Source organism: Sturnus vulgaris, chromosome 6 (genome assembly GCF_052056855.1).
Source record: "Sturnus vulgaris isolate bStuVul1 chromosome 6, bStuVul1.hap1, whole genome shotgun sequence".
Classification (NCBI taxonomy): Eukaryota; Metazoa; Chordata; class Aves; order Passeriformes; family Sturnidae; genus Sturnus; species Sturnus vulgaris.
In genome coordinates, this window is record NC_142248.1 from 36,202,934 (window position 1) to 36,229,508 (window position 26,575).

Sequence of the window (26,575 nt, forward strand, 5' to 3'; positions counted from 1 at the left end):
CTCCCATGAGGCCCAAGGGAGCAAGGCACTGACAGCTCTATGTGCTGTGCTTTATCCTTCAACTGCCAACACATTTTTGATCTCTCAATGAAAAAGGATTAGATAACTGTGGATCTTTGGGGGATACAATCTTCAGAGAATTATAATTTACTTGAAAATAATCCCTTTATCTGAAAGTTAAGTAATACTCTTAAAATGCTAAAAGGATTTTTGTGATGGTAGCTGGCAATGGAAGCGCATAAACTCTCTTGACAAACCTGTGCTTCCCCAGAAACAATTACTAAACTGTAAAGGGGTCACACTAACAAGTAAAGCTTCCTAAAAATGTAATATTTTTATTAAGTGACAAACAGCATGTTCTTGAATAGTACGACCAGAGGTGCAGCCACAGGACGGAACATAAGCTGCTGAAGATCAGAAAGTAACTTTTGTACTGACAGAGGTAACTTATGGAAAAATACGCTCTAAGCCTGGGGAAAAATCTAGAAGAAGCCAAAGATTCCCTCTCAGCCTTTGAAAATGAAAACATACTTTTTTGTAAGCTGACTGACATGAGCTGTGGTATATCCTGATTCCCATATTGGATGCAGCTTGTCCAAAGACAGAACTCTTCATATTATTTCAAAAGCTTGGTTGATGGCTTACACATTAATATTTTTGCACTGCTTGCATCATTAAATGTGCATTTGTCAGCCGAAACAGTGCTTTCAAATGGAGCAAATCCAAAATGTCAGCCCCAAGCACGGGCAGCCTGGTCCTGCAGACACTTGCAGAAACCTCCCTGTGCAGATGCCTCACTGCAGGTCTACTTAATGGGTTTGTGGCATGTGGAGATCAGTGAAAGAGAGTCATGCAATACAGCCTACTGAGAAACACAGGCTGCAGTTCTTGAACACAGAAATTCCTGTGCATTCTTTAATTTGGACCGCACAATTTTAATTAAGATCTTCAGTTTAGAAAGTTATCCTACCCTGAATTGCAGGTTACAAATGCTAGGGGATGACAAATCAACCTTCCCAGTTCAAATGCAGTCATCTTCTGAAAAACTGTACCTTTCATCCAAAAAAAAAAAAATTCTGGACCTGTCCTGAAATTTTCTTAGTGTGTAAACTCAGTGAAATCGTTCTGAATGTGAAAAGTCCACTCCAATCCCTTGAAATTCTGGTGGAACAAGAGGCTTTCACAGACTGGGGAAATTCCAATATTTTAAGAGGAGGATTCTGTCAGTTTAAGCATGTCTCACTGGAGTACTGATTCTTCTTTTAAATTTTTATTTTTGCTTTAAAAAAATAAAACAACAAACAAAACGCAGCAGCACTTCTGAAAGACTTTTCTATAAAGCATAACGGAGTGCTAGACTCCTATTTCCTCTTTCTTTTAATAGCAATCACGTAAGAGAATTAACAGGGTGTTTACTTCTCTTCCCACATGATAGCTGACAAATTGCATCCCTTCAGTTTTATTTCTGAAGCAGACTGATACATGAATTTCAAGTTGTGTATAAAGCATGCAATAGTCTCTTGGTCAGTGATTAAGGATGGACCCAGCCCAACAGCCAGAATGTAGCTTATTCAAAGCTCTGTCAGAACTAGTAATCAACCTCTGACTGTCAAAATACAATCCCACTAAAGAATAACAATGAGAAATGCATGAAGACAACCATTTTGAAATAGTTCTTAGAGGCAGGTTGATCTAATTAATAGTGTCAGAAGCAAGAAAAAGCTAGATGGACCTAGGCTCCAGTTAAAATCCAAAAAAGCATTTTATTATCTAGCTCATGGAAAGGGGTCCTGCGGAATAAAGCAAGAACAGGGATACATATGGTGGCTGATTGACTTGGGAGGTATTTCAGCACTATTTGGAATAAACTAGACAGGGGTGCATTCAATGTCATCTTTTGTTTCTTATTTTCCTGCAATGAATAACAGTTCCCTTCATGTATTTAAAAGGGACTGTGCTATGACTACAGCAGAGCCCACCTTCACCTCACTCTACAATGATATAAATTACAATACAGGCAGCTTACAGTTATCTTCGCAGGACACCCCCCCCCATTTCTAATAGTACAAGGCAATTGGCACACAACAGAAATGGCTTCAGTAGCTTTTCTTACCTATTACAATATTACAGTTTTCTATCCTTCCTGAATTTATATCCATTTAAATTATTTTCTGTAGAAATATGAAATAAATGCTGAAATCTTTACATATATACAAAATATATAAGTTCAGCATAACCCCCTTTGCCCTTTAGGATATACTTCAGCATAAAAAAAGGTTTCCAATCCTGATATACTACTGCATTAGGAGGTTTGGCTCCAGAGGCTGGCTCCATATCAAACCCATTGTTAAACAGCATAATAAAAATAAAAATTACTTTATCAATTTAAATAGAAGTTTGAATAAGTAAAACAACATAAATAGCTGCTATTTTAATATATGCTACTTAAACTTTCCCTCACAGAACCTTGATTCTCTTCCTCTTTACTCTAATCCCAACTTTGAAGGCATTCATTAAGAGTTGTCTAATGAATACAGACAAGTCTCTGCAAAAGCATCTGAAAGAGATGCCCAGCAGGAAAAGGGTACAGGAAGTACTGATGCTTGCAGCTACAACTTATATTACAAAAATACACATTTCTGAATTTTAAGCAATTTTCTTTATACTGAAGACTCTCATATGAACTTTATTGCTAAATCAAAGCTGTGAGATTGCATAATAAATAGGCAAAGGCAAGAATCACTGTTAAAGAACAACATGTAATCACCTTGCAATAAGAAAAAATAAATAAATAATGAACCCCAAACACTTGCAACTTCGTAGCCCAGCCTGCCCTGCTGTAATTGATACAGTCACAGTAACACTAAATTAGCTAAATGTCAAGTGAAAACCAACTTGCTTTACAGTTTGTTCATTTAAAACAGACTTTTTTTATACCAACAGCACTAACACATACTGCTGTCCTAACACTCAGGTCAACCCTCCCACAAAAGAACTAGATCACTTGAATAGTACGGTCATATCCAGTGCTTAGAAAAAATAATATCTACTGGAAACACAAGCAGGGGGTATGACTTTTGAAGTGTACATGAGCATGACTAAATAACATTGATAAACCAGCCTCTCTGGGTTTCCATTTCCTCACCTCAGCATTAACTAGTCTGTTAATGAAATCAGGAATCATCCCCTGAACTAGTGCACGTAAGCCAAAATGTCAGCAGGTCTGACTTTCTATATACATATGTCACCTTTTAAATGTTTAATATGCCCTGAAGTAGTATTTTTGCATTTTGTTTCTTTGATGTAGTAACAGATGTACTGTTTTTGTTGAACTAGGCTTTGTTCTTGTTGCTGCTGTCTCTATAACAAGGCTCTTTGGGCATGGTTAGGAGAGCAGGCAGTATTTCTTAGTTGCAAATCTCTAACCACTTTCCCTAGTGGTAGCTCCATCAGTGCCTGCTTTCCGTTCTCAGAACAAATCTGTCCAGTACTGTGCATCTTTTTCAGCCCACCAGAAACAAAACTCCATGTCAGGAGGCTATTCAGACTTGTCTGGACAAACTGTATCATGCAAATGAAAACTTTTAAAAGTACATTATATGTACATAAGACATAACTTCACATGAATATCAAATCACTTGCAAAGTTTTCTCTAGATGAAGAAAGCTCTCCCTGAAAAGCTACCATAAGATATTTGAGAAACTGACAAACCTTTCCTTCAGATATTAGTTTTTTAGGGTCTCTTGGGAAGACAACATACCTGTATTAAGAAGCATAACAGAAAGCGTTACTAAACTGTTGTATAGCAGTTGAAAGCCTTAATACTTAAGCCCTAAAGTCTTTCAGCAACACTGAAGAAATCCTTACCAGTCCATTAGTATGATTACACATGTCCCATAAAGGTATTAGAGCTAGTGTAACTCTGGAACCATCTTCTGTTGGAATCTGGTTCTGCCGTGTCATAACAGAGGAAACTGCCCATCTGCAAAAGTTAAAAACATGAGATGGTCAATGTTCAAAGCATTAAAATACAATTGGCCATAGTCCCACATGAAACAAACATTTAGACTGGGAGTTTCCAAACTTAGTTTCTTTAAAGATCACACTGACTACAGGAATAGTAGAAGGCAATATCACTTGCCAGAGAAGCAGCAGCTCCCATGTTTCCAAGACATGCACACAGAACAAATACCAAACCAGGATCGTGACTGCTCTTCTCTTCGCAAGAGAACCTTCACATCTTGCATTGGCTGCAACCCTCAACCAGCATCCCATCCCTATGTCAGCTTGTGCTTCCCAGCCCTTCACCACATCTGTACCTCACACTACCCTTCCCAAACCCAGGGTCACCTGCTCCTGTAGGTTTTCCTGCTGGGCAGCAGGAACTGTCATTACATGCAAACTCTTGTAAGAGCCAGGATATATTTTACCTCTCACTCTCTAAAAAGCCTACGTACTGCATGAACTGCAAACTAGTGCAACCACCTGACACATGTTTGATCTTTTGGTAAGTGTTTCTCTTCAATTTGCAAGGTTTTGGCTTAGGTCAGTTGCTAAATTTTCTGCTTAATAGAATTGAGAGGAAAAAAAGCCACAGCATTCCAAACAGATACCCAGGCAAACACCATGAAGAGAGTATTACATAGCTCTTTAGCATATGGACATCATTCAAAACCCTTCTAAGTCAGGGTAAATAAACAAAATGCAAGCTACCTTTTCAAACATAAAAATCTTTAGAAAAGCTTAGAATTTCAGTATTTTCTAGAATTTCATCTTTTATTTTATACCTGACAAAAATTAATATTAAACACCAGTGGAAAAAAGAATCTTAGTTTCACCACGTTCTGGCCTTAATACATGTATGTGCTGTGCGGTTTTTTGAGGAGAAAAAAGATGTCACCAGGAGAAGGTCAAAATAATTTTAATTCCTACAGACTCCACTACAAACATGTAGTTAATATACTAGACTTCCTGAAGGATTTCATCAGAAGAACTAGACCTCTAAGAAAGAGAGTGGCAAACTGAAATCTACCTAATTCTTAAAAGAAAGTTAAAGTTAAATTGTGGACAATTGTGATGTACAAACATTACTTGAAATACAGTAAAAATATGCTTCTTGTTAATTGTTGTAATTTGTCTGTAAAATTTTAGACCACTTCACTTGTAAGTTGGTGTGTTCTTCAGTGACTCTAAGTGAAGGAGGCATGCTTTGGAAATCCCACTTTCATAGCCTTACCCACAAGTACAACTAGGCTAGAAAATCCCTCATGAATGCCTTTTACTCATGCTATTTTAATCATTTAACAGAATTAGAGCTCTCATTATCTTAATTATTATTCTTTTTATCTTAGTTCTGTCACCCCTTATAGCACCTCCAAGTGATACTCAAGCTTCATGTGTACAACTTCCATTTTCCAGCTCTCCTGTTCAACAGCAGCAGCTCTAGATATTAACTTTCGCTCGTATGTGCTGGTAGAGCCTTTATGAAAAAAAAAGAAATTAAAAAAATTTTCCCAATCCCTAAAACTCCTGCCACGTCAACTGAATTATTTTCTTAAGAAACATGGAATTACCTTAGTAATCTGACTATGTGTGCCAGTTGGCTAAACTAACTGCTTGTGATGAATGACTATTCCTTTGTAACAATTAAAATATGCATATTTATTTCACTTTCTTCTTCATTAAGAAAGTGTATTAGTATCAAGTCCTACCATAAACATTTCAGTAACAATAGGGCTTTCCCACCAATGAAGAATTCCAGGGCCCCATAGTTTACCATAGTAAAAACAGAAAAGAAACAAAGAAAAAAAATTAAAAGACAGACCAACCTGTAGTCATCATAAGTGAAAGAATCCTTTAAGGGCAGTTTGCTGGCATTAGGATGGGTCTGCAAAATGTAAGTTGCATAAAAAGGTGAAAAGAGGAAGAAAAGAGGAATCAGAAATCAGTCAGCAGAATTTCATTATTTAGCTGCCTAACAGATCCTAACAAGAGCCAAATGAAGCAGGAGGCGTCCAGCCGCGCTACAGAGGGATCATCATGCTATTATGCTCTCATACATCACTGTCAACTTAATTTGTTGTGCCCAGCAGCCGCCATAAATCTGTTTCTTCATATTTCAAGGCTGGAACCCACAGACATTGTACAAAAATAAAAAAAAAAAAATTTAAGGTGGACTGAGTACATGAAGGTAAAACACAATCCAGCCCTTGATGCACAGTGGGGGAAAGAAATCAGACAATAAGTGTACATTAGCTTTCATCAACTTCCACATTTTCCTCTCCTCTGTGATATCAGTGAGGTATTTCACAAATGCAAGAAATATTACACAAGATTTTCAATTCTTCCTTGATACCTGTAAGAGTGTTATTCAGTAAAAGTTGCACTACATCTCTGAAACAAAAGCAGATTAAAATATTTAAATAGCTTTGGTGACAAACACTGATTAGGCAGTATCTACATTAACCCATCTACACACGCTCCTATCTCAAAGTGGAGCCGTGTCATTTGTGAATGCATACCGCAGTTCTCATTAAGCAAACATTTAATTTCTAAAAGCTTTAAGAAGCTCTGATACCCGTTATTTTTCTGACTAATTAACTTATTTACAGTCTTGAAAATACAGGTAGCTTTAAGCCCGCATTCACACATTTTCTTTAGAACTTTGTTCCAATTCACAAATGGAAAGCCACAGTAGCATAAATTTTAATCTTCAGGTTCAATTAGGTCTCTGAGACGAATTGAAGCAAATGATCAAACGGTTATTTCAGAAGATACAAATGATTTTTTGCATAGCTCTATCTTTGCTACGCTTTTAATGCATGAAGCTCCATGTAGTACGCAGTTTTTTACTCTTGATGCATTAGCATCACAAGTGCGTGGTAATTTATCATTTCTCACTGTAATGTACTTGCTGGCACTGTGTGCAGGACAGTAGGGGATGAGGTAAAAGTGGCTCAAACCGTAAATCAATTAGAAAACAAAAGCTTGTGCTCAGCGCGCAATTTTAGGCAAATTATATATTACAAAAGGCTGCCAATTGGGTGTGAGGTCCCAGGTGGCTGCTCTCCCTCAGCCCCTCCGTTAACCCTTCCGATGGGCTTTCTCCGGAATACGACTGAAGTTAATTCCAATGGCTCCTGTCCCTCCTCTCACTTTTTGATTTTTTTTTTTTCTTTTTATAGTACTCCATATGATTTTCATTCACATCGATGGCACGGTCATTGTATAACAAATCCCTTCAAATTTAATTGTAGCAACACATTGTACAGTTGTTTCTTCTCACAAAAACATTCCGTATAAACGCAGGACGGAGACCCAAACAGAGACATTTCAGGAGGCACCTTCGCTGCCGGCCAGTCCAGACCCGAGTCCAGAAATCAACCTCAGAAATCAAAACTCAACCTTCAGCTGGAATTAATTATTACAATCAAAAACCTCCCTATAGTTTTCATTTATAACCATCTAATTTCAACTCGTATTGCTAGTGTTATTAATGTATTTTGCAGCAGCTTGATAAATTAAGCAGGGAAAGACAGCACCAACATTGCGCGTATCAGCCCCTCAGTTTCCCTTTACAGCACGACCGCGTTTCCCTGCGGCCCGCGGCGATCGGTGTGAGGAGTCGGGTGTCACCGTGCACCTCAAGCTAACAGCTGGCATTTCGCTGTAATTTATGCCCCGGAGCCCCGTGGGCGCCGCTCCCCGCGGCCCATGCCCGGCCCGGGCGCTCAGCCCCGCTCCAGCTCCAGCTCCAGCGCCGCCGCCCCCGCGGCCCGGGCCGGGCCCTCACGCCGCTGGCCGCGCGGGCCGGCAGTGCCCCCTGCCGGCGCCGCCCCGCTCCGCTCCGCTGATGCCGCCCGGCCCGCGGGGCACGGGCACCGAACCCTCGGGGCGCCTCCGGCACCCGCAAACCCCGCACCGCACAGCGCACCTGCAGCCTCAGCAAACGCCCCCGGCGGAGCGGGGTCCGACTGCTCATCCCAGGAGAAAGATCCTGGGAACGCAAGCACCCCTGTCTGTCCCTTCTGTTCTCTCCTGCTTTCCTGCTGCCCCTGAAACAGCAGCATTTAGCGGAACATGCTGTTTTTCCCAGGATAAGAATGACTACGGTCATAATGCACTGGAAGTGAAAAGGCATCGCAGACACTGCAGGGGCTCAACAGCAAAAAGCGACTGCTACCAGCCCCTGTGTCCAGTTCCAGCCCACACCCCATGCCGGGGGCACCAGCCGACAGCCTCAACCTGCACTTGGAGCAAAAAACCATAAGATGCAAGATCTATATATGTTGTCATTGTACTCTCTGTAGGAAACGGCTATTAGATCAGTGGATTTTGCAGGGAGATCAATTGTCCATTTCACACAAGCATCCCCCTGCAACAGCCAACCTGAACATCCAACCCATGGGGCAAAGATCCTGGATTTGGCAAAGCCACCAAATGCTCTGTCACCCTCCCCATTTGTAAATCTGTGAAACTTCGGGAGTGCCCCTACGAGGACACCATCCAGATGTAATTCACATAAAACCACTAGTAAATTACAATAAAGGACAAAATATAAGGTCTTAAAAGACACATGGCAGAATAAAATCCCAGCATATGTAATTACCGTATTTATAACATTCCGTGGCACAATAGTCTAGTAGCTCTTTTTAAGTTACGTCAGCATATTTGATCATGTTAGATTTCTGATTTAGTCTATTTTACTATGTAACTTAAAAACCCTATAGATTACAAGAATTTAAAGACACACAAAAAAAGAACAATATTCTGATTAAGAATTTGATTTAGTATGCAGCTTCTCTTTATAGTCCCTTGGTAAAAATGAAATCTCCCTAACAAACACTTAATAAAACCTGTCAATATATCTAGAAAGAAAAATGACACAAATGCATTAAGTATTAAATACCCTTGAAAAAAGTCACATATTCCATGAATTTTTGATGTACTATCTTGACATTAATGTAAAACCTTGATATTTATAATTGACAGATATTTAATAAAGTATAGAAGATGACTGCTGCATAGCATGCAAATTGCTCAGACTGCTCAAAAAAGATATAGACATATTTAAACTAAACAAACACTTAATACGTAAAAAAAAAAGTCAGATCTAGCTTTCACAGGTTCATGCAGCTAGGTCTCTAAAGATTAGCTTTCAAATGTGACATTATCCACTACGTGAACCCTAATTTTAAGTTACTAAGTCTGTATGAAGTAGTTTCAGAAAGTTGGGAGGGGAAGCTTTAAATAAAAAATGGGAACATGAAAATGTGAATATATTCATTTAGATGCAGGTCCTGACATTCTACTGAAAGAGTTATTATAAAGAACAAATACCATTTATTTCGTTACCCTTTCTGTGAAAATATTGTCAGAGCTGGCAATCAGGGTGATGACCACTGCAAAAACAAATAGTGGCATGCTGAATTTCATTTTCCTCCTGATGCTGCTATTCCTAAAAAAAAAAAATGAATAAAAAAAACTTTTTCCCCTTCAGTGTTTCAAGCCTTCTTTGAGACATTTGGAGGATATCTCAAAATAACCAGAAATATTAAAAAGTAACAGTGATTGCTGCCAGATTGTCTGCAGCCACTGTGGAAAGAGACAGACTGTTATTCTAGTCACCTAAAACACTATCAGACTAGAAGCCAGTTACTCAGTATGGCAATCAGAGGAAGGGGGGGGTGGGGGAGAGAAGGGGGGGAAAAAAAAGAGAAAAAAAGGACATTTCCAAACATCTTTTCTCTTTCTGTGAAGCAGTAATATCCAGGGGTTCACATCTCATGTTTAATGCCTCACAAACAAGCAACACTCCTGATATGCCATAGGGGCTCTGAGTTAATAATTTCCCCATCACACTTTTAGATGGACATCACAAGGTAATGATTCTCAAGTTCCAGAAAGTAGATGCTAAAGGACTCCCACTCTGAGGGTCTGTTTCATTTGAATGGCATGAAGGCTGCAGTGTAGAATAGGTGGGTGCCCAGCTACGAAGCCATCACAACCTTCACTCTGTTTTGCAGCCTAGGGCATTCGCTTCCTGTCACAGTGGCCAGACCTCTGAAGACAGTAACCCTTTTCCCTATTCAATCACAAAATGCTAAAGCTCATTTATCAGAGCTCCTAATCTTAATGGGGAATTTCCATTAAAATTGGCTTAACATTTGCTTGTTTACCAAGTGATGCAAAGAAAAAGTCCAATTACTGTAACACATAATATAATGTCTGAGTAGAAGGAAAAATTAAAGTTTACTTAGTGTTAAATTTGTGTTCACATCTACACTACTAGATGCCTTGAAAAGAGCTGATGTATTTTTATGCAAAGTCATATTGCCCAGTGTATTCGTTTGTGCTATTAACCCTTGTATAATCCAAGCAAGAAAAAATTATTTTAATCACGAGATGTGATCAAAGTTAGGTTTTTTAAAAAAGACACCACCTCTAAGCTGAGATAAACTGACCATCGGACCCATCTATTACTCCACTATAATACATAGCCAAAAAAAGGTTTTTAAAAATCTTTGGTTTTGTTGGTTTCCTGAGTTTGTAGACAAAGAGATGGTTGGACTCCTGTGACAATAATTTCAAGTACTCACAAGTCCAAGACAAAGTTGTGGAAAATCATTGCATTGATATCACTAAATCTGACTTCAATATCTCAGAAACCTCTTGTATCCCCATTCAAGTGGAGACAGCTCCACTTCTACCTCAGGAAATGATCGTAGCTAGTGTTAAAGAGTAGACTGAGGCCACCACTGCACTCCCTTCACAGCCCCCAAAACACTAAGGGTGCTTGAAACAGTTAAAGCCAAAACCACTTTAAGCTTCCACCTTGTTAACTTTCATTCCTTTGAACATAAACCCCAAGGGTTAGTTGCTTTTGACCAAACAATTTTTTCCTCTTCTTTGCAGATTCTTCCCTCTTTCCACTGTACTCATTAACATGGGGAGACTTCGTTATGAGCCTTAGTGGATGCTACTTGATGGTTTCAGGCCAATGTGTAGGTGTACAAAAACACAAACACACACACATTCAGGGCCAGAAGCAGGAAGATCTGTCAGCATTTGCTGGTTACTGTCCCTTTCCCAGCTCTGGAAATCCTTTGAAGCAGCAGCCTTGAAGAGAAACTCCTCTCTGTGGAGCTGCTGAGGCTTTAACTGCCCTAAAGCTAAGTAAAATAAAGAATTCAGAATGGAGGATCCTAGTGATCTACAGGGAACCAAGAATTCACTTTTTCCATTGGACATATGCTGCCTAACCTAATGAGGGAAGCCAGTTCACTGTACAGGACAGGAGAAAAAGCCAAAGATTATTTTACTTTGTAACAACAGTTTATAACTTCAGAGGCATGCTCTGGAATTTTCAAACAGCCCAATTCATGAAGTACTAGGAATAATGTTCACAAGCTTGAGCCGTTATACAAAAAAGATAATTCTACTTTGGAAAACCTAATAGCATGAATCTTAATATTTAAAAAAATTAAAAATTAAAAAAAAAAAGGTGTCATAGGATTGAAACTTATAAAATCTAAATAATATTCTCGCTTAATTCTTTATGTCAGTAATTTTTATTTACTTTCTGCCAATATTCACAAGAAAGCACTGTTCCAGACTATTAGGGGATTCATGCAGCGGAAGCAAAGTGGAATGACTCCTTCTGGTGCAATGGAATTTAACTGCGCAGTCCCTTTTTCTGTACCTTCTACCTGCAAAAATTGTTCTTTGTTAATGAGACAGCAGTGGCACAACAGATAACTCAAACCATTAACTATTAACTCAAGGGTCTGAAGGACCGACAAACCACTTCATATGCAACGTGGACATTACTGTTTGGTAGACAGAGTACACAGAAACAACTCTGAACGGACTGCAACCAAGTACCCCACCTCCAATCCTGTGCCATCACCTTTTCTAAATAGAGGCATAGACAGCCATGGATTCCTTAACATTCACTTTTTGATTACTCCATTTCAGAACACTACTTATTCTGTATGTATGTATACATACACAATCCTGAAATAGTAATCTTTCCCAAAACAGAAGATGCTCATATACAGCATTTAAATAAGTGACCAAGTTTTCTATACCTTTTTTTGTCCTTTCACAAATCACTTAGAGCTGAGTGCAACCCCCTCAAGGGTTGAAGTGGGAGAAGTTGGGCTGAGATCAGATGTGTTTTGCAATGAGACAGCCTCCTGAGTCCTTCCCGAAGCAGTTCATACAGCAGAAGGACACATGAACTCCATTATCTCTTGTGGTAAATCTCCTTGCAAAATATGAGTTTACTGTTCATGTTGAGCCTTAGATTTATAGGTTCATTCTGCAGTGTTTCATTCACACAGTACAGTAAGCTACAAAACCCAGCTTCCTTGCAAGAGTTTATGTTTGCATACCATGACACATCATTTACTCTATAGGCTCTTCCTCAGGTACAAAGTTTACCTTGAGCATTTTTCATCTCAGGAAACATTTTACCTTGTTAATTTCAGGAGCTGGGCTTTGATCACCCTTGTGGGTCCCTTCCAGTTCTGAATACTTTATAATTCTGTTTAGTGCAACACACAGCCACTATATTCACACACAAATTCATCCCACAACTCTACTATTAGTGAACTCCACTATTAGGTGAATCACAAGCCACAAATAAAATGCTGTAATGGAAACCCTGAAGTGAACTGCTTTGAAAGGACAGAAATGGTATTTCCAATCCACAATCACTCAACTAAAGAGTTTGCTAACAAGCATTAACATTATGCAATATAGCCAAAGTTTTGCTACCTGTGAATCCAGTACTCAAGTTTCCCCAATAAATCCTACCAGGAGTCACTTAGGTGGAAGATTGGATCACAATCACCTCATAACCAAGTTTCCACAGGCCATGCTAAGTCCTGGAACTAGAAGTACTGGGGCTACAATGGCACACACATCCAAACATACCATTCCCTCTTCAACCTGCATTCAAATAATAGTACAAGAAAATAAACTTTGGTTTACTTAGCAACATATCAATGTCCTACTGTGTAGAGTATTAGCATTGAGTCTGACTGAAGAGGATAATCCACTTTGTAATTTAGTTAAATTACTAATTTTAACAAAGATAAGTACCCTGCATAATTTTGCAGTGCTTAAAGAATACATCCTTTGAGTATTCCACTCTAAGAAACATCAGCTTATTATAATATTTTAAATTTATGGAACATTTGTAACTGCTGTTATATCAGGAAAAAATATTAAATCTGCACAATAAGTACAAACTTTATATGAGAAAGTATACTTGTAAGTGCATCATGATCTCCTGATGTCTGCTGAGGCACTCACTTCCACAAAAGACACAGACAGTATCCTTGGGGATAGCCTCAAATGTCCCACAAAGTGCAACTCAGTTAAAAAAAAGGCTACTAACAGAAAAGCAAACAAAAAACTGTCTCCACTCTATTGGCTGTAAAAAGAGATGCTTATCTGCATTCTCAACCAGGAGAGTGGTTGACAACCCCATCTTCAAAAAAATGCCTTAAAAGCCCATACTACTAACAAGAGAATGTATTATTCCTCCCAAATGTGGTTTAAACTATGCAGAAACAAATTTTGTTTAGCGCTGCCACATACGCTTTGAAGTACGTCTCTGCTTCTCTAGAGGAAAGCAGGCTTTTAGGCCACTATAGCAGAACCCATTCAGAATATAAAATAAATTAAAACCTGCTGATTAGGAGATCTTAACAATGTCTGTATGATGAAATATAACATCTATATTCAAAATGGAAGACATGTTTTATCATGTCTGTCCCTCCAACTTTGAATTATTTTGACTGTAAGAAATAGCAGACACCAAGCAGGACATGCCTCTATTTCCATCTAGGCCAGGATGGTCCAACTGGTGCCCATCATCTGAATCTGGACCACAGGATGCCTCCATATGGCCTGCCACCTTTTCCTTGGAGGAGATAGGGAACAGCTGTTTAAGGAGCAAACGCTGCCTGAACAGCCAAACACCTCCTCCTGTGTCCGGCTGGCTCAAAGCCCAGAGCTGTCGCCGTGTTCCTGTGGAAGGCAAGGAAGGAACGGGGGGAAGAAGGCAGCAGAACCTTCCACCCACGCAAGGACTCGAGCTCTTCATCTGCCTGACTCGGACAGACAGAACCCAGCAAAGCCTGCAGCTGCTTCTGCCGTGGAGAGGGGCAGCCACAGGAACGGCCCAATGAAGCCCCAGGATCTGCTGTTACTGCCATCATAGGCAAGGGTGGGATATACCAGAAGTCACACAAAAATCAGGAATTTGACACATCTTTGCCAAGTCTAAACCACCTTACAGAAGATACATTAAGTAGTACAGTACACGCATACTGTCAATCTTCAATCTGCTGCCAGCAAAACAGATTAATACAATATTGTGGCCTTCACAGAGAAGAAAAACACAGAAAATCATAAATATATTTCATTATTAACTGCCTATTATTTATTATTGATCAAGAAGAACAACTTGGGCATTGAAATCCAGACAAAGCAAATTAGATAGCAACACTATTTTTACCTTTGCAACTGCCCACTCAATGTAATTTTAAATCTCTCCTTAAGGTGACATTCATAGTAGACAAGTAAACAAAAGGAAAAGATTTTACAGGGTTTACAACTGTGCCATCTTTCTTCCACCCATTTTTCACAGTGTTGCTGACATAATTTCTGAAAAAAAGATATTTGACTGGTATGCCAATGAGCATAAATCAAGCAGGGAGGAAAACTGAGAATCCTAAAGACCTACCTGGTAAAGAAACAAAACTGAATTCTGTTTCAAATACATTTGCTTTGACTGTATATTGGTTGAACTCTTTGGAAGCATTAAAATACTCTCTATTACATCAACTTAAAAATAATAAATACCTTCTGATTACTTCGATAGGGTGTTTTAAAAGACAGTATACTTGTCTGCATTCAACTCAAATATCATTTAGCACACAAAAGTTAAATGGTGGTGTCTTCAAGCCAAGTACAGAAAGACACCAGATGTTCTACTTCGCACTGACCTGGAAAATCATATGCTTATTGGAATAGGATAGATTAAAAACAACACAGAAAAATAATGTAAGAGCTGCGTAAGTCATACTGAAATCATCACCACAGCTTCAAAAATTGGTGTAAAAATTATGCTAGAGATGTGAAATCTCACCTAATATACACAATATTGAAGAGTCACACATACCAGAGTCACAGATATCAGATTTTAAAGATGCTATAACATTATTTTGAAATCTAGAACTTGATGTATTAAACATCCTAACTAAAATGATATTCCAGTTCCCAACAGCTAATGACTGGATTTTAGAATTTCATTCACATTAAATCAATTAGTCAAACTTTATATGAATAATATATGAAATTTAGTATCTGATCAAAAGGGATTACAGCCTCCAGGAAATTAATTTCTCTGTCCAGTACTGTACACAAACAGATCAAAACATCTTTGGATAGACTACTGCAAAGCTTGTATTCACAATGGGACTAGAACAACACTTTCACAAACAGTATCCAGATGTCAATATACCCTAGTCAGAAAACTGTTTGACAGTGTTCCTGTGAAATGCTGGAAGCAATACAGATAATACCTAAAAATTATTAATAACTTCTACCAAAGAGATTCTATTTAAAAAAATATATTAAAAAGAGTGAGACTCATGGGGCAGCTTCTGCCTTCTTGAGTAAGAGTAGCTTGACAGAAGGAAAATAAAGCACTAGCAAGTATTTGCTCATTAACTTTGCAAAGAAACATAAAACTGAGTCAAAGAAAATAAGTTTACTTGCTAAAATGTTACTTAAATAGGTGACTTTCTCCATTCAGTTAGAGTTATACAATTAAACTGATCCCTCTTGCACTGGGGAGCTTAGCACTGGATGCAGTACTCTGGATGTGGCTGAGTAGAAAAGAAGGATCACCTCTCTCAACATGCTGCCAACAATCTTAATGCAGCCAGGATGCCATTAGCCTTTTTTTCCTGAAAGGACACACTGCTGGCTCATGCTCGGCTTGTCCCCCAAAATAATAATGGGACTATTTCACTCCAAGTGCAGGACTTTGCACTTCTTGCTAAACATCAATTGGCAGTCCATTTCTCCAGCCTGTCAAAAGTCCCACTGGATGGCACCTTACCAGAAACCGAAGTGAGGCTGACAGGCTTGTATAGTTCCTGGATCATCTTTCTATCCTGAGGATAGGAGTGACATTTGCCTTCTTCCAGGCCTCAGGAACGTCTCCCAGTAATCATGATCACTCAAAGATCACTGAGAGTCATCAAGTTTGCATTGGAAAGGACCTTTAAGGATCATCGAGTCCAACCCCTCACTGTGATGAACAGGAACATCTTCAACTAGATCATGGTTGCTCAGAGCCCCATCCAACCTGACCCGGAATATTTCCAGGAATAGGGCACCTACAACCTCTCCGGTAAACTTGCCAGTGTTTCACCACTCTTATTGTAAAAAAATGCCTTCCTTAGATCTAGTCGAAATCAACCCTCTCTTAGTTTAAAACCATTACCCCTGCTCCTCTGGCAACAAGCCCTGTTAAAAAGCTGGTTCCTGTCTTTCTCACCCCCTTTTAACTAGGGAAAGGCTGCTTTAACATCTCCCTGGAGTCTTCCCCAGGATGAACAAGGCCAGCTCTCTCAGCATTTCCTCACAGGAGAGGTGCTTCAGCCCTCTGATTATTTCTGTGGTCATCCTCTGGAATCTCTCCATGTCCTTCCTGTGCTGGGGACCCCAGAGCTGGGTGTAGTACTCCAGGTGGGGTCTCACCAGAGCAGAGGGATTGAATCCCCTCTCTCAACCTGCTGGCCACACTGCTTTTGATGCAGCCCAGGGTAAAACTGGCTTTCTGAGCTGCAAGCACACATTGCTGGCTCCTAGCACTCCCCAAGTCCATCTCTGCAGGGCTGTTCTCAATCCCTTCAACCCACAGCTGTATTGATAGCAGGGGTTGCCCCAACACAGGTGCAGCACCTTGCACTTTTCCCTGTTGAACCTCATGAGGTTCCCAAGAGCCCACTTCTCAAACTTGTCCAGGCACCTCTGGATGGCACCTTGGTACTTGGGACTCCTAAAGGTCAGTCTTACCAGTAAAGGAAGGCATTTGGTGCCCCAGATTTTTACATGTTCCCCCACTCCATCCAGCAGCAGGTCCACAATTCCCCTGGTCCTCCTTTGGTCATCTATGTACACAAAGAACCCTTTTGATCACCTTTGATATCCCTTGAAAGATGCAATTACTACTGGGCTTTAGCTTTCCTAACCACATCCCTGGATGATTGGACATATGGTCTCCATATTCCTTCCAGGTTATCTGTCTCTGCTTTCACCTTCTCTACGCTTCCTTTTAACGTCTGAGTTTTTGCCAGGAGTTCCTTGTTGATCCATGAAGGCCTACTGGCACTTTTGCCTGAATTCCTGCTTTTGGGATGAACTGTTCCCGAACTTAAGAGGAGGTGATCTATCAATATCAACCATGTTTTCTTTCTTGGATCCTTCTTCGCTCCAAAGCCTTATCCCATAGGACTTTTCCAAGCAGATTCATGAAGTAGCCAATATTGCTCTCCTGAAGTCCAATACTGTGACCTTGCTGTTTGCTCTGCTTCCTCCTCTCAGGATCCTGAAATCCACCACCTCAAGGTCCCTACAGCTAAGGCTGTCTTCAACCTTTGCAACTCCAATAAACCCTTCCTTGTTTGTAAGTATGAGGTCCATGAATGCAAGTAGCACCTCTCCTCATTGGCCCCTCCATTGCTTGAGTGAGGATGCTCTCCACAAACCTCCTTCACTGCTTATGCCTTTCTGTGTTGTTACTTTAACAGACACTGGAGTGAAGTCTCCCATGAGGACCAGACCTTGCAAATGTGAGGCTATTTTTAGCTATCTGTAGAAGGCCTTATTCACTTCTTCCTTCCTCCTGATCAGGCAACCTTACAGCAGAGGCCCACTACAATGTCAAACCATATTGGTTGAGGTTCAGTTTTTTTATTTGTTTGGTTTTTTTTTCCAGACAAATAACTTGCTAGTGCTCTTCAGAAAAAAGTGTGGTCCCTCAGTGGTCCAAAGACTACACGCTGAAAACACTGTGTAAATCAATGCCAAACTGCCATCCTGGACAGTCTCACAAAACTGGTGTTTTTTCCAGCAAATGAGAGGCAGCTACATACAGGTACTACTTACTCAGAGTGCCACTGAATGCATTGCAAAAGCTATGGTTAGCTAATGGGCTCTGTTAGTTTTGGACTTACCACTTCAAAGTTTTCAAAAGTCAACTAAAGTTCTAAAATTGTCTTTTATTTAGGCAGGTAGTAACAGCCTTTACTAAAAGCTGGGGAAAAGATACAACACTGCTTCAAACCTGTCATGTTCAAAATGTAAATTGCTTGGACACTTCCACCTTCTCTAAGTGCATTCCTTGTCTTCATAACTTGTTTTGATTTACAAAAACTTCTCTGCAGCTGACTACAAACAGGGATAGAGATGCACCTGAAAATCAAACACAAAGTCCACTGCATATTCTTTTTACAAGCTTCAAACTTGGCTGTATTTTCTTTAGGAATATTATCTCATTGTGATGGTCTGTAAACTACATGGCTCCCTCTTGTGTCTATTATACCACATTTCAGTGGACAAAAAATTTTTAACATTAAGCCATATTTGGGCTTTGTTCACCCTTCTGCAGGCAAGCAGTGCTTATAAATGTTAAGGAAGTCACAGACATACCTTCTTTTCTCTTCCCCTGAGAAAACCCTGCAGCTTACAGAATTTCTCTTTGGAACAAAGTATATAAAAAATCTTGCAAACTACAAGTCTGCAGCAATGAAAGTAGTCTTTTCACCATTCCCTCCCTGTATTTTGATACCATGCAGAGGCCAAATGTACGGTTAAAGTACATCTGCAACAACTTTTAACTATTTTTTAGTTATCAAATTACATATGTTTAGAGAGGTGTCAGTGTGGTTTACAGAGCCCGGCTAACATGTTCAGGAGTTTATTTTTGTCTGCTCAACATCCCACCTGTTTCTGCTTATCGAACCAGACTACAGTTTAGCTTGCAACAGCTGTGAAATTCATAAATCTGCCCATTCTTCATGTGTAGCCAGGCTAAGCACTTGGAGAAAGAGTCAGAACTGCAGCAGTCACCCTTATGGAGAAGCTAAGAAAATAAAACAAAGCAGCACTTCTCAAACCATGTTTGAAACTGCACATATCAGAAGCCAAATTATTTTAAAAGCAGTCTAGCAATCCTACTTGGAAAGAAAAAGAAACATTTGAAGACAGGACCCATTAACCTGTTTATTCCCCCCACCATTAGAAATGTTTTCTAGACTAAAAATGTTGCAATTAAAATATTTTGCCCGCACAAAGTAGTCCCTTTTTTAGTATCTTCAAATGGCAAAACCCCCCCATCTTTTATTTCCAGATGCTACTAGAATTAGTTCCTGCAGTAAAACAACTATCAATAAAGTAAACACAATTTTAAGATTTTTGTATTACAAAAACTGTATTTATACTTTAAAAAATATTAGTCTGTGTACTGAAAGCAATATGAAAATCCTGGTCACACCAGACAGCTTTCATTAAAACACTTTTACTAAAGCAGTAGTAGTACCAAATGAAATGATGGTATACAAAAATCTAAAAAAATTTAATTTCATCAAGCTTGTAGAGTACACTGCCTTACATAGATAAGTGGGTTTGCTTTGTTTTTTTCATTTTTATGACAAATATCTCTTTTGCTGCTTCTTCCCTTTTCCATCTGCTCATAAATTACCCTTAGTATTAGTATTTTGTGGGTCAATTTTGTTCACAAAATCATATGAGTACATGCAAGCTGATACTAAAATTAATTTCAGCTTTTATGAATAAGGAAAAATGGTACTTTGTTTTAGGGAAGAAAGAGACTTCTATTTTTTCTCTATGAACTTTTTTCCTCCACCATTTCATAAATTACATCCTCTTATTTTTGAGAGCAGAAATAGAAATTAAAATTTTAAACTTTTCCATAAGTTTTCATCAAAAACATTAATAATAGCTACCCAATACATACAATTGACATTCCTGGCGCCAACTGAATTTGACTTTCTAATGTGAATAGTAGTATTTGCTGAATAGTAGTAAAGAAACATTCAGCTGAAATTGTGGTTACATGGCAGTGCTGAAGTAAGGCACCAAACAACCAGAACCCACTTAAAATTTAACTAATATTTATTACCTCTCATTCTACAGAGGAAAGTAAATAAAGCAAATGAATCCTACCTGATCTACCTTCATGCTCATGGTTCAACAACGTGAAACAACTGTTATAGAACAAGATATATAACAAGAACACAAGACAAGCAATTAAAGCATTTATCAGGAGAACAAGAAAAAAATTGATCTAGTTTTCTGATCATTCTGCATTTAAGAGTTTTTTTTTTTAATTAATATTGCAGTCACATAACCTCTCACATAATAGTACTAGTGCAGGATTAGTCAGTGAAAATGATAGGACTGGTCATAGTGACAGTTCCACTAATTCAGATGATTCAGTTCTGAAAAGAACTGCAAGAGCAAGAATAGCAGCTAGAAGAATTGGATAATGTTCCCCAATATTCTGCTAATAACTTGTTAAAAACAACAGACTTTTTTAGGGTGAAACAAAATTTCTAAGGCACAACATTTAGAAGCTCTGTTTGATCAGGCAGCATATTCTGAGAAACTGAGTGAACGCTGCAAGGCCACGTGTGGATTGGCAGTCTAGGATATGACACAGAAAGAAAAAAGAGTTGGCTGAACTATCATTTCCTGAATTGTGACACCTGGAAGGAAGAATTCAGTTCCCTTCTGATATCAAAGCCACTGTTTCTAGCTTATTCTTTGTGCATTTGATTTGGCTTCCACCCATCATTTTCAATTACTTCAATTTTCAAAATGTATCCCTCTGCTCCTTAAACTCCGTAAATGGAATTTGTGTTTGAAACATATTCAGTTCTTGAAACACCTAACAATTACACAAAATAATTTAACTTTTGTTGAATTAGAACAGTTGATAGAAAAGCTTTGGAGTTCTGGTAACACTAAAGGAGAGTAGAATTGCCTTATGTCTTCTGACCTCTCCCATGGCCAAACAAAATTTCTCTAGATCACACATTTGGGGATACTCAGTACATAGAGCCATACATTTTTAAACAGATTGTGCCACAAAAAGCTTTGCATGTTTGGACCTTGAGCACTACCTTGAGAATAACACATCAACATTCATTACAACATTATATCTAGATATCAGTGAGAATAACAGAGTTCTATTAGAAACTAGGTTTAAATCATTACTTCAGAATACAATGAAAAGTTCACCCATCTCAAGCCTCTCCATACCCTAAACGTTACCAGATGGGTTTATCTTTGTATTTGAAAGCAATCACAATAATTATGCTAAATAGAAGAGAAAACAACAGTTAATCCATGTTCATTGGAAATACAACATATGCAGTGGTTTTATTCTGTCAATTAACAATTATAATTTTACTTCGTTAAGTGCAAACTACATATTTTTCAAGGAATCATAGAGGCATAGATTGTAGATCTCTGCAGATCACGTATAAAAGCTTCCAACCCACAGACTTCTAGAGACTGGCAAGATTAAAGCAGTGATTGGATCAATCCTTATCTCCTTTTCCCCAGAACAAACAAATCCAGCTCCCTTAGCCTCCCATATGGATAAAGGGCTGAAGCAAATTACATCTTAATAGCCCTCCTATGGTCTCATTCCAATTTGTCAACAAGTTTCCAGTTTGTCAACGTGTCTTTTGCACTGGTGAGCCCAAAAATGTACAGTATTCTAGCCAAAGCCTCACCCATTTCTAAACAAAGGGCAGTAATCATTTCTCTCAACCAAATACATACATTTTCATATATCCATAAGCCTATGAACTGCAAAATTTTAATAGCAATTCAAAAAAACATCAGGACATTGCTCTAATGATTCAGACTTTTAAGGGCAATATACTTGTATTACTATTCAGCATCATTGTTTTCACACTATCCACAATAACGATCATGAGAACAACATGTATATACTATATTGAAGATTCTTACCTGAATAATTTTGTAGAAGTAGGCATACTGTCGAGCTGTATTTTTATATTGGCTAAAAACATCATGTATGGCCTGAGTTGATTGCAGATACTGTACTTCATCTTCTTCAAAATAGAGAGGAGTATCATATTCACTGGGGAGAGTCTGGATGTAGGGCAGCCAGAAAGAGTTGGGGTTGGCTCGCTCACAAAGGAGATGGAATGCCAATGTTATATTGCCCATGGCTTGAAGAATTCGATCTTGAGAATACAGAGATCCTGAATTAACCAAGAAAGGTGAAGAACTAAATTGATTCTCCATGGAAAAGAACATCCTAGATTTATTTTAAATTAACATGGTTAAATAAGAGGTAAGCACTTAATAAAAAAAACAAAAGCTTTTCAGGTTTCTAAAATATTTAGCTGCCTACTAAAACTGCAAGTTTTTTGACACAGCAAATGTCTCGTGTGCAATTGCATGACAAAACTAGAACAATATTCTCAATATCTCAGAACATTTTATCTCCAAGTATTACACAAGCTACATGATACGTGTTCAAAATAACACACACTTGTGGAAGATATCCAGTGCACTCTGCCAGAAACTAACCGGGAAATTAAATTCTTTCCACTGCCACTTCAAGTTTCTAAGTATTCCAAACCTGATGGCTGGCATGATAAGCAAGCCTTGTAATAAAGAAGATCAGCTAAAAAAAGAAAGTCTCCCACTGAAAGATCCCATAAATATTAATTTCTTTCTTAAGAACTTCCTTGAGCTCTTACCCAAGACTGAATTTTTAGCTGACTCAACCGTCATCAACAGTTTTCTGGGAACCCACAGAAACAATTCTTCAGCCTACAGAAAGAAAAGAAATGCAAAAAAGGGTCACTTACATGATATGCCAAGTGTCTCAAATATACATCAGCTTTAAATTACAAGTTGTTTGCATTATTTTTTTAAATCAAAATTATTCTGAATCAAAATTCTTCCTTCTCTTCCACTGCAAATTCAACAAACAACTTGTGTTTCATATTGTGGTAACCAAATGTTTCAATCTGCATTACACAAAGTTTTAAATGCAGACACTCAAATAAAAAATAAAGCCCTTCCATTTTGGAACTGCTAATATGTACAACACAACCTTAAAGCTACCAGATACATTATATTGCTAATAATTGCATGATTGCATTTTCTCACAGTAGAGTTTTTTCATATTGGCTCCTTTTATTCTAGAAGAACTGTTCAGGATTTCCATCAATGTATTAACTGTGTGCTAATGAAGCTCTTAAATAATTGTACTATGCTCGTTTTCTAATAGTCTTTTTACAATGGCTGATTGGTCTTCAAAGCTTTCCCACCTACAAAATGGGAATAGAAAGACACATTTTTAAATGCTTACCTTTTAACAGTTAGCTAACTCTGTGTGTGTCTATAGTCCTTATCTGATGATTAAAAAAATCCTTTACAATTATCATAATTAGGGGATTTTTTTCATTTTCACTGGAAAATGGGTATTGCAAACACCTTTTTCTGAGACAAAAAGACCAATTCTTTAAAAGAAGGGACATGAATGAAGAAGAGAAGAGACTAAATAGGTATTGCAAAAACCTCTTTTTCAGGCAAAAACTTTATCAGTTCTCAAAAAGGAGCATTAAAGAAGAGAAGAGACCAAATAGTTAGAAAACATGGAATAAAGGGATATATCAGTGTGGTAGAGTACTCTAGTGATTAGTAAGGAGTATAGGCAACACAGAGGAAAAAAAAAGATTTATTAAAAATTCACAGTACTATCAGTAGTCATCAAAAATAATACTCAATTTTATCAATAATGTTATTCTCAAGAACACAGAGTTGGTAATGTTTCAGAATAGCATAAGCAGTTAAAAGGGGGAAAAGGGTGAGCATTTCAGATCTCTGCAGATATATTTCAAACATGATTTTCTAATCTAAGTCAAATGTTCACAGGCTCACCTTTATCTCTCTTGTTGCTTTCAAACCAAATCCCTCCTCTTGAAAGTTAGCTATTTCAAAACCCTCTGTGGATGCTCCATTTTCAGTTGCCCACTTTAGCAATTCAGGGAAATAGTCATCTCTTTTTCCATCAAAGACAACAGACAAACCTATACACACAAGTTATTAAAAAACAAATGCAGAAATAAGAGGATCCAGAAAGATAAAAAAAGCTCAATATAGAAGCCCATGTAAAAAGCTATCTGCTATAGCACAGCAGTGCTACTTTGAAGTAGCTGAGTCAGAACTGGTCTCTGTTAAGTGTTAGTCAATACTATATAAATGTCATACCCAATTTTCATCAAATTCGATATTGTGCCAAATTGGCTTACCAGTCATCTTAAAAATGCAACTGCCCAAACCGAGCAATAAAGAAATATGAAACTCTCCTCTTCTTTCCCTTTAATAAAAGCCAAAATATTTCTAATCTTAATATCAATGATAAACGCAATCACCACGACATGTTGATACAGACAAAGAAGAATTTGAGAGGTAAGTTGTAATTTCATTAATTCAGCACTGCAACAGATGATAAGCAGATTTTTAGATCCTTCTTTCATATACAAGGCAGTTAACCTTTTCCTGTAGCATATGGATCTACTAAAATATCTAGGGATCATCCTCCTGACATCACAGACTTCATCCAAATTTTTACACTTTCCTTCTCCAACTGCATGTGGTCCACCAGTGAAATCACAAGCTTAATTCATTTCCTCAGCTTTCCTCTTGACTGTGAATTCATTTGAATCTCTCTTTAATAGCTCCTGGCTATACTCAGCCATCTCCTTTTGTACCTCTTTGCCTCTGTGTGTTCTCTTCAACCCAAACTCTAGAGTCAGATGACATTAAAAGTGTCCAATGGCCCCCAAAATGCTTAGGCCATTTTATGAGTGACAAAATGTCATCAGCAAGATACTTTACATCCAAAGATATTTTGGCTAAGCACAGGGAACAAAATACATTTTGAGATTAAAATTATTTTAGGAAAGTAGCATTAGTGTATTTAAAACACCCCCTTCCTGCCTCCAAATTTTACATTTCAAGGCCCATAACCAATCAAATCTGTAGTTAACTTAAAAGTGCAAGTATAATTTCAAACTTTCATCTTTGATGATGCAGTATAAAAATTTATTAAGTATTTACAAAATACTTTTTGGAATATAATGACCTCACAAACCTGGTAAAACTAGCTGCACAGTTTCTACACACTTGGTAGGTGTTTATACTGTCCAAGACTTTGCTCTTTTGATTTCCAACTTTTGCTACTATATAAGACTACTGGAAACTTTTAATATCCAGCTTGTACTTGGGACCATTCTTTAAGCATCTCTGAAATTGTACTTCTCTTCCTTATATACAATGTGACCAATACTTCCCAAATTTTTCCAAATTAAAGAGAAGACCAGCTCCTTTAAATTATAAGCACCATAAATTGTTTCTATATGGAACAAAATACAGCTGTACTGATGAAAATCTAAATTGAAAAGTAGTTTTACTTAAGATTTTGCTAATGAAACAAAGAAGGAAAATTTTAGAAATTAAAAATACTCAGTTTTCAAATTAGGAGTTTTCTATACCAAAGATTATTGTTCACATTCTACAACCCCATGTTCTAGTCTAGAAAAGCACAAAGTATAATAGTCTTGGCAATATATATTAAGTTGTACATCTCAGAGCTCCCAATAAGAACTTCTTCTGCTAACTGGCTAAAGCCTTTATTAAGTTAGCAAACTGTGCAGTATTAACTAATGTGTTCTGCTAAAAATAGTCTTGAAAGATGCCATACCACTGCTACTCATTATGTATGAAAAAATGTTACATGGAAAGACAATTGCATGTCAACAGCAGTGTGGTTAGCAGGGTTTTAACTCCCAAAGAAAAAAATATGCTCTGTTAACATGATACTCTTACACTAATTCTACCATCTCTGCCAGCTGCATCTTTCCCATGGATAGTTTAATCTTTCTGGTGCAAAGAAAGATACAGCAAAGAGGCCAACCCCTATTCTAACTCTGCTCTTATTAACCTGAATTATGACTTACTTTTACACATATATCACATCATAAAAACATGGACATGTATGATAAGTTTATAGAAGTTATGGCACAGTTAAAAATAAACCACGTTCATGTTTGCATCAGTACAGAATGCAGTCATTCAAACAGCATCATTTACTCTTCTGTACACCCTCTGCCAAAAACTGATGTTCAGAGGTTTGTTAAGTCTTTTCATGGAGTAAGACTTTTATGCATCAGTCAAAATATATTAAAAACAGGTATGAAAGGGAAATGTCAAGTCTCTGAAGTATTTGTGTTATTAAGGAACACCATGAACTAGTCGAGCTCCATTTATATGTAATCTGGCTTTTTTGCTGTTACTGTATAAATACCAAAGAAAGAATTGTTTAGGACTTTTCCAGGTATGTCCAGCCCAAATCTACTCATTTTAAGTTCAAAAAGTTATTTTTCAAGCATTAAAATATATCAGTCATAAA

The 26,575-nt window shown here is 38.0% G+C and overlaps 1 protein-coding gene across 1 annotated transcript in view; it reads right to left on the reverse strand.

The window, feature by feature from the left end:
* SETD3 (SET domain containing 3, actin N3(tau)-histidine methyltransferase) overlaps positions 1-26,575 on the reverse strand; it is a 62,279-nt gene that overhangs the window by 8,978 nt on the left and 26,726 nt on the right. Inside the window, exons 4-8 of the mRNA XM_014872002.2 lie at positions 24,043-24,191; positions 22,854-22,926; positions 22,093-22,349; positions 5,829-5,887; positions 3,868-3,982 (exon numbers count right to left, since the gene is read on the reverse strand). Of these exons, the coding sequence (XP_014727488.1) occupies positions 3,868-3,982; positions 5,829-5,887; positions 22,093-22,349; positions 22,854-22,926; positions 24,043-24,191 (653 nt within the window). The remainder of the gene's footprint in view (positions 1-3,867; positions 3,983-5,828; positions 5,888-22,092; positions 22,350-22,853; positions 22,927-24,042; positions 24,192-26,575) is intronic.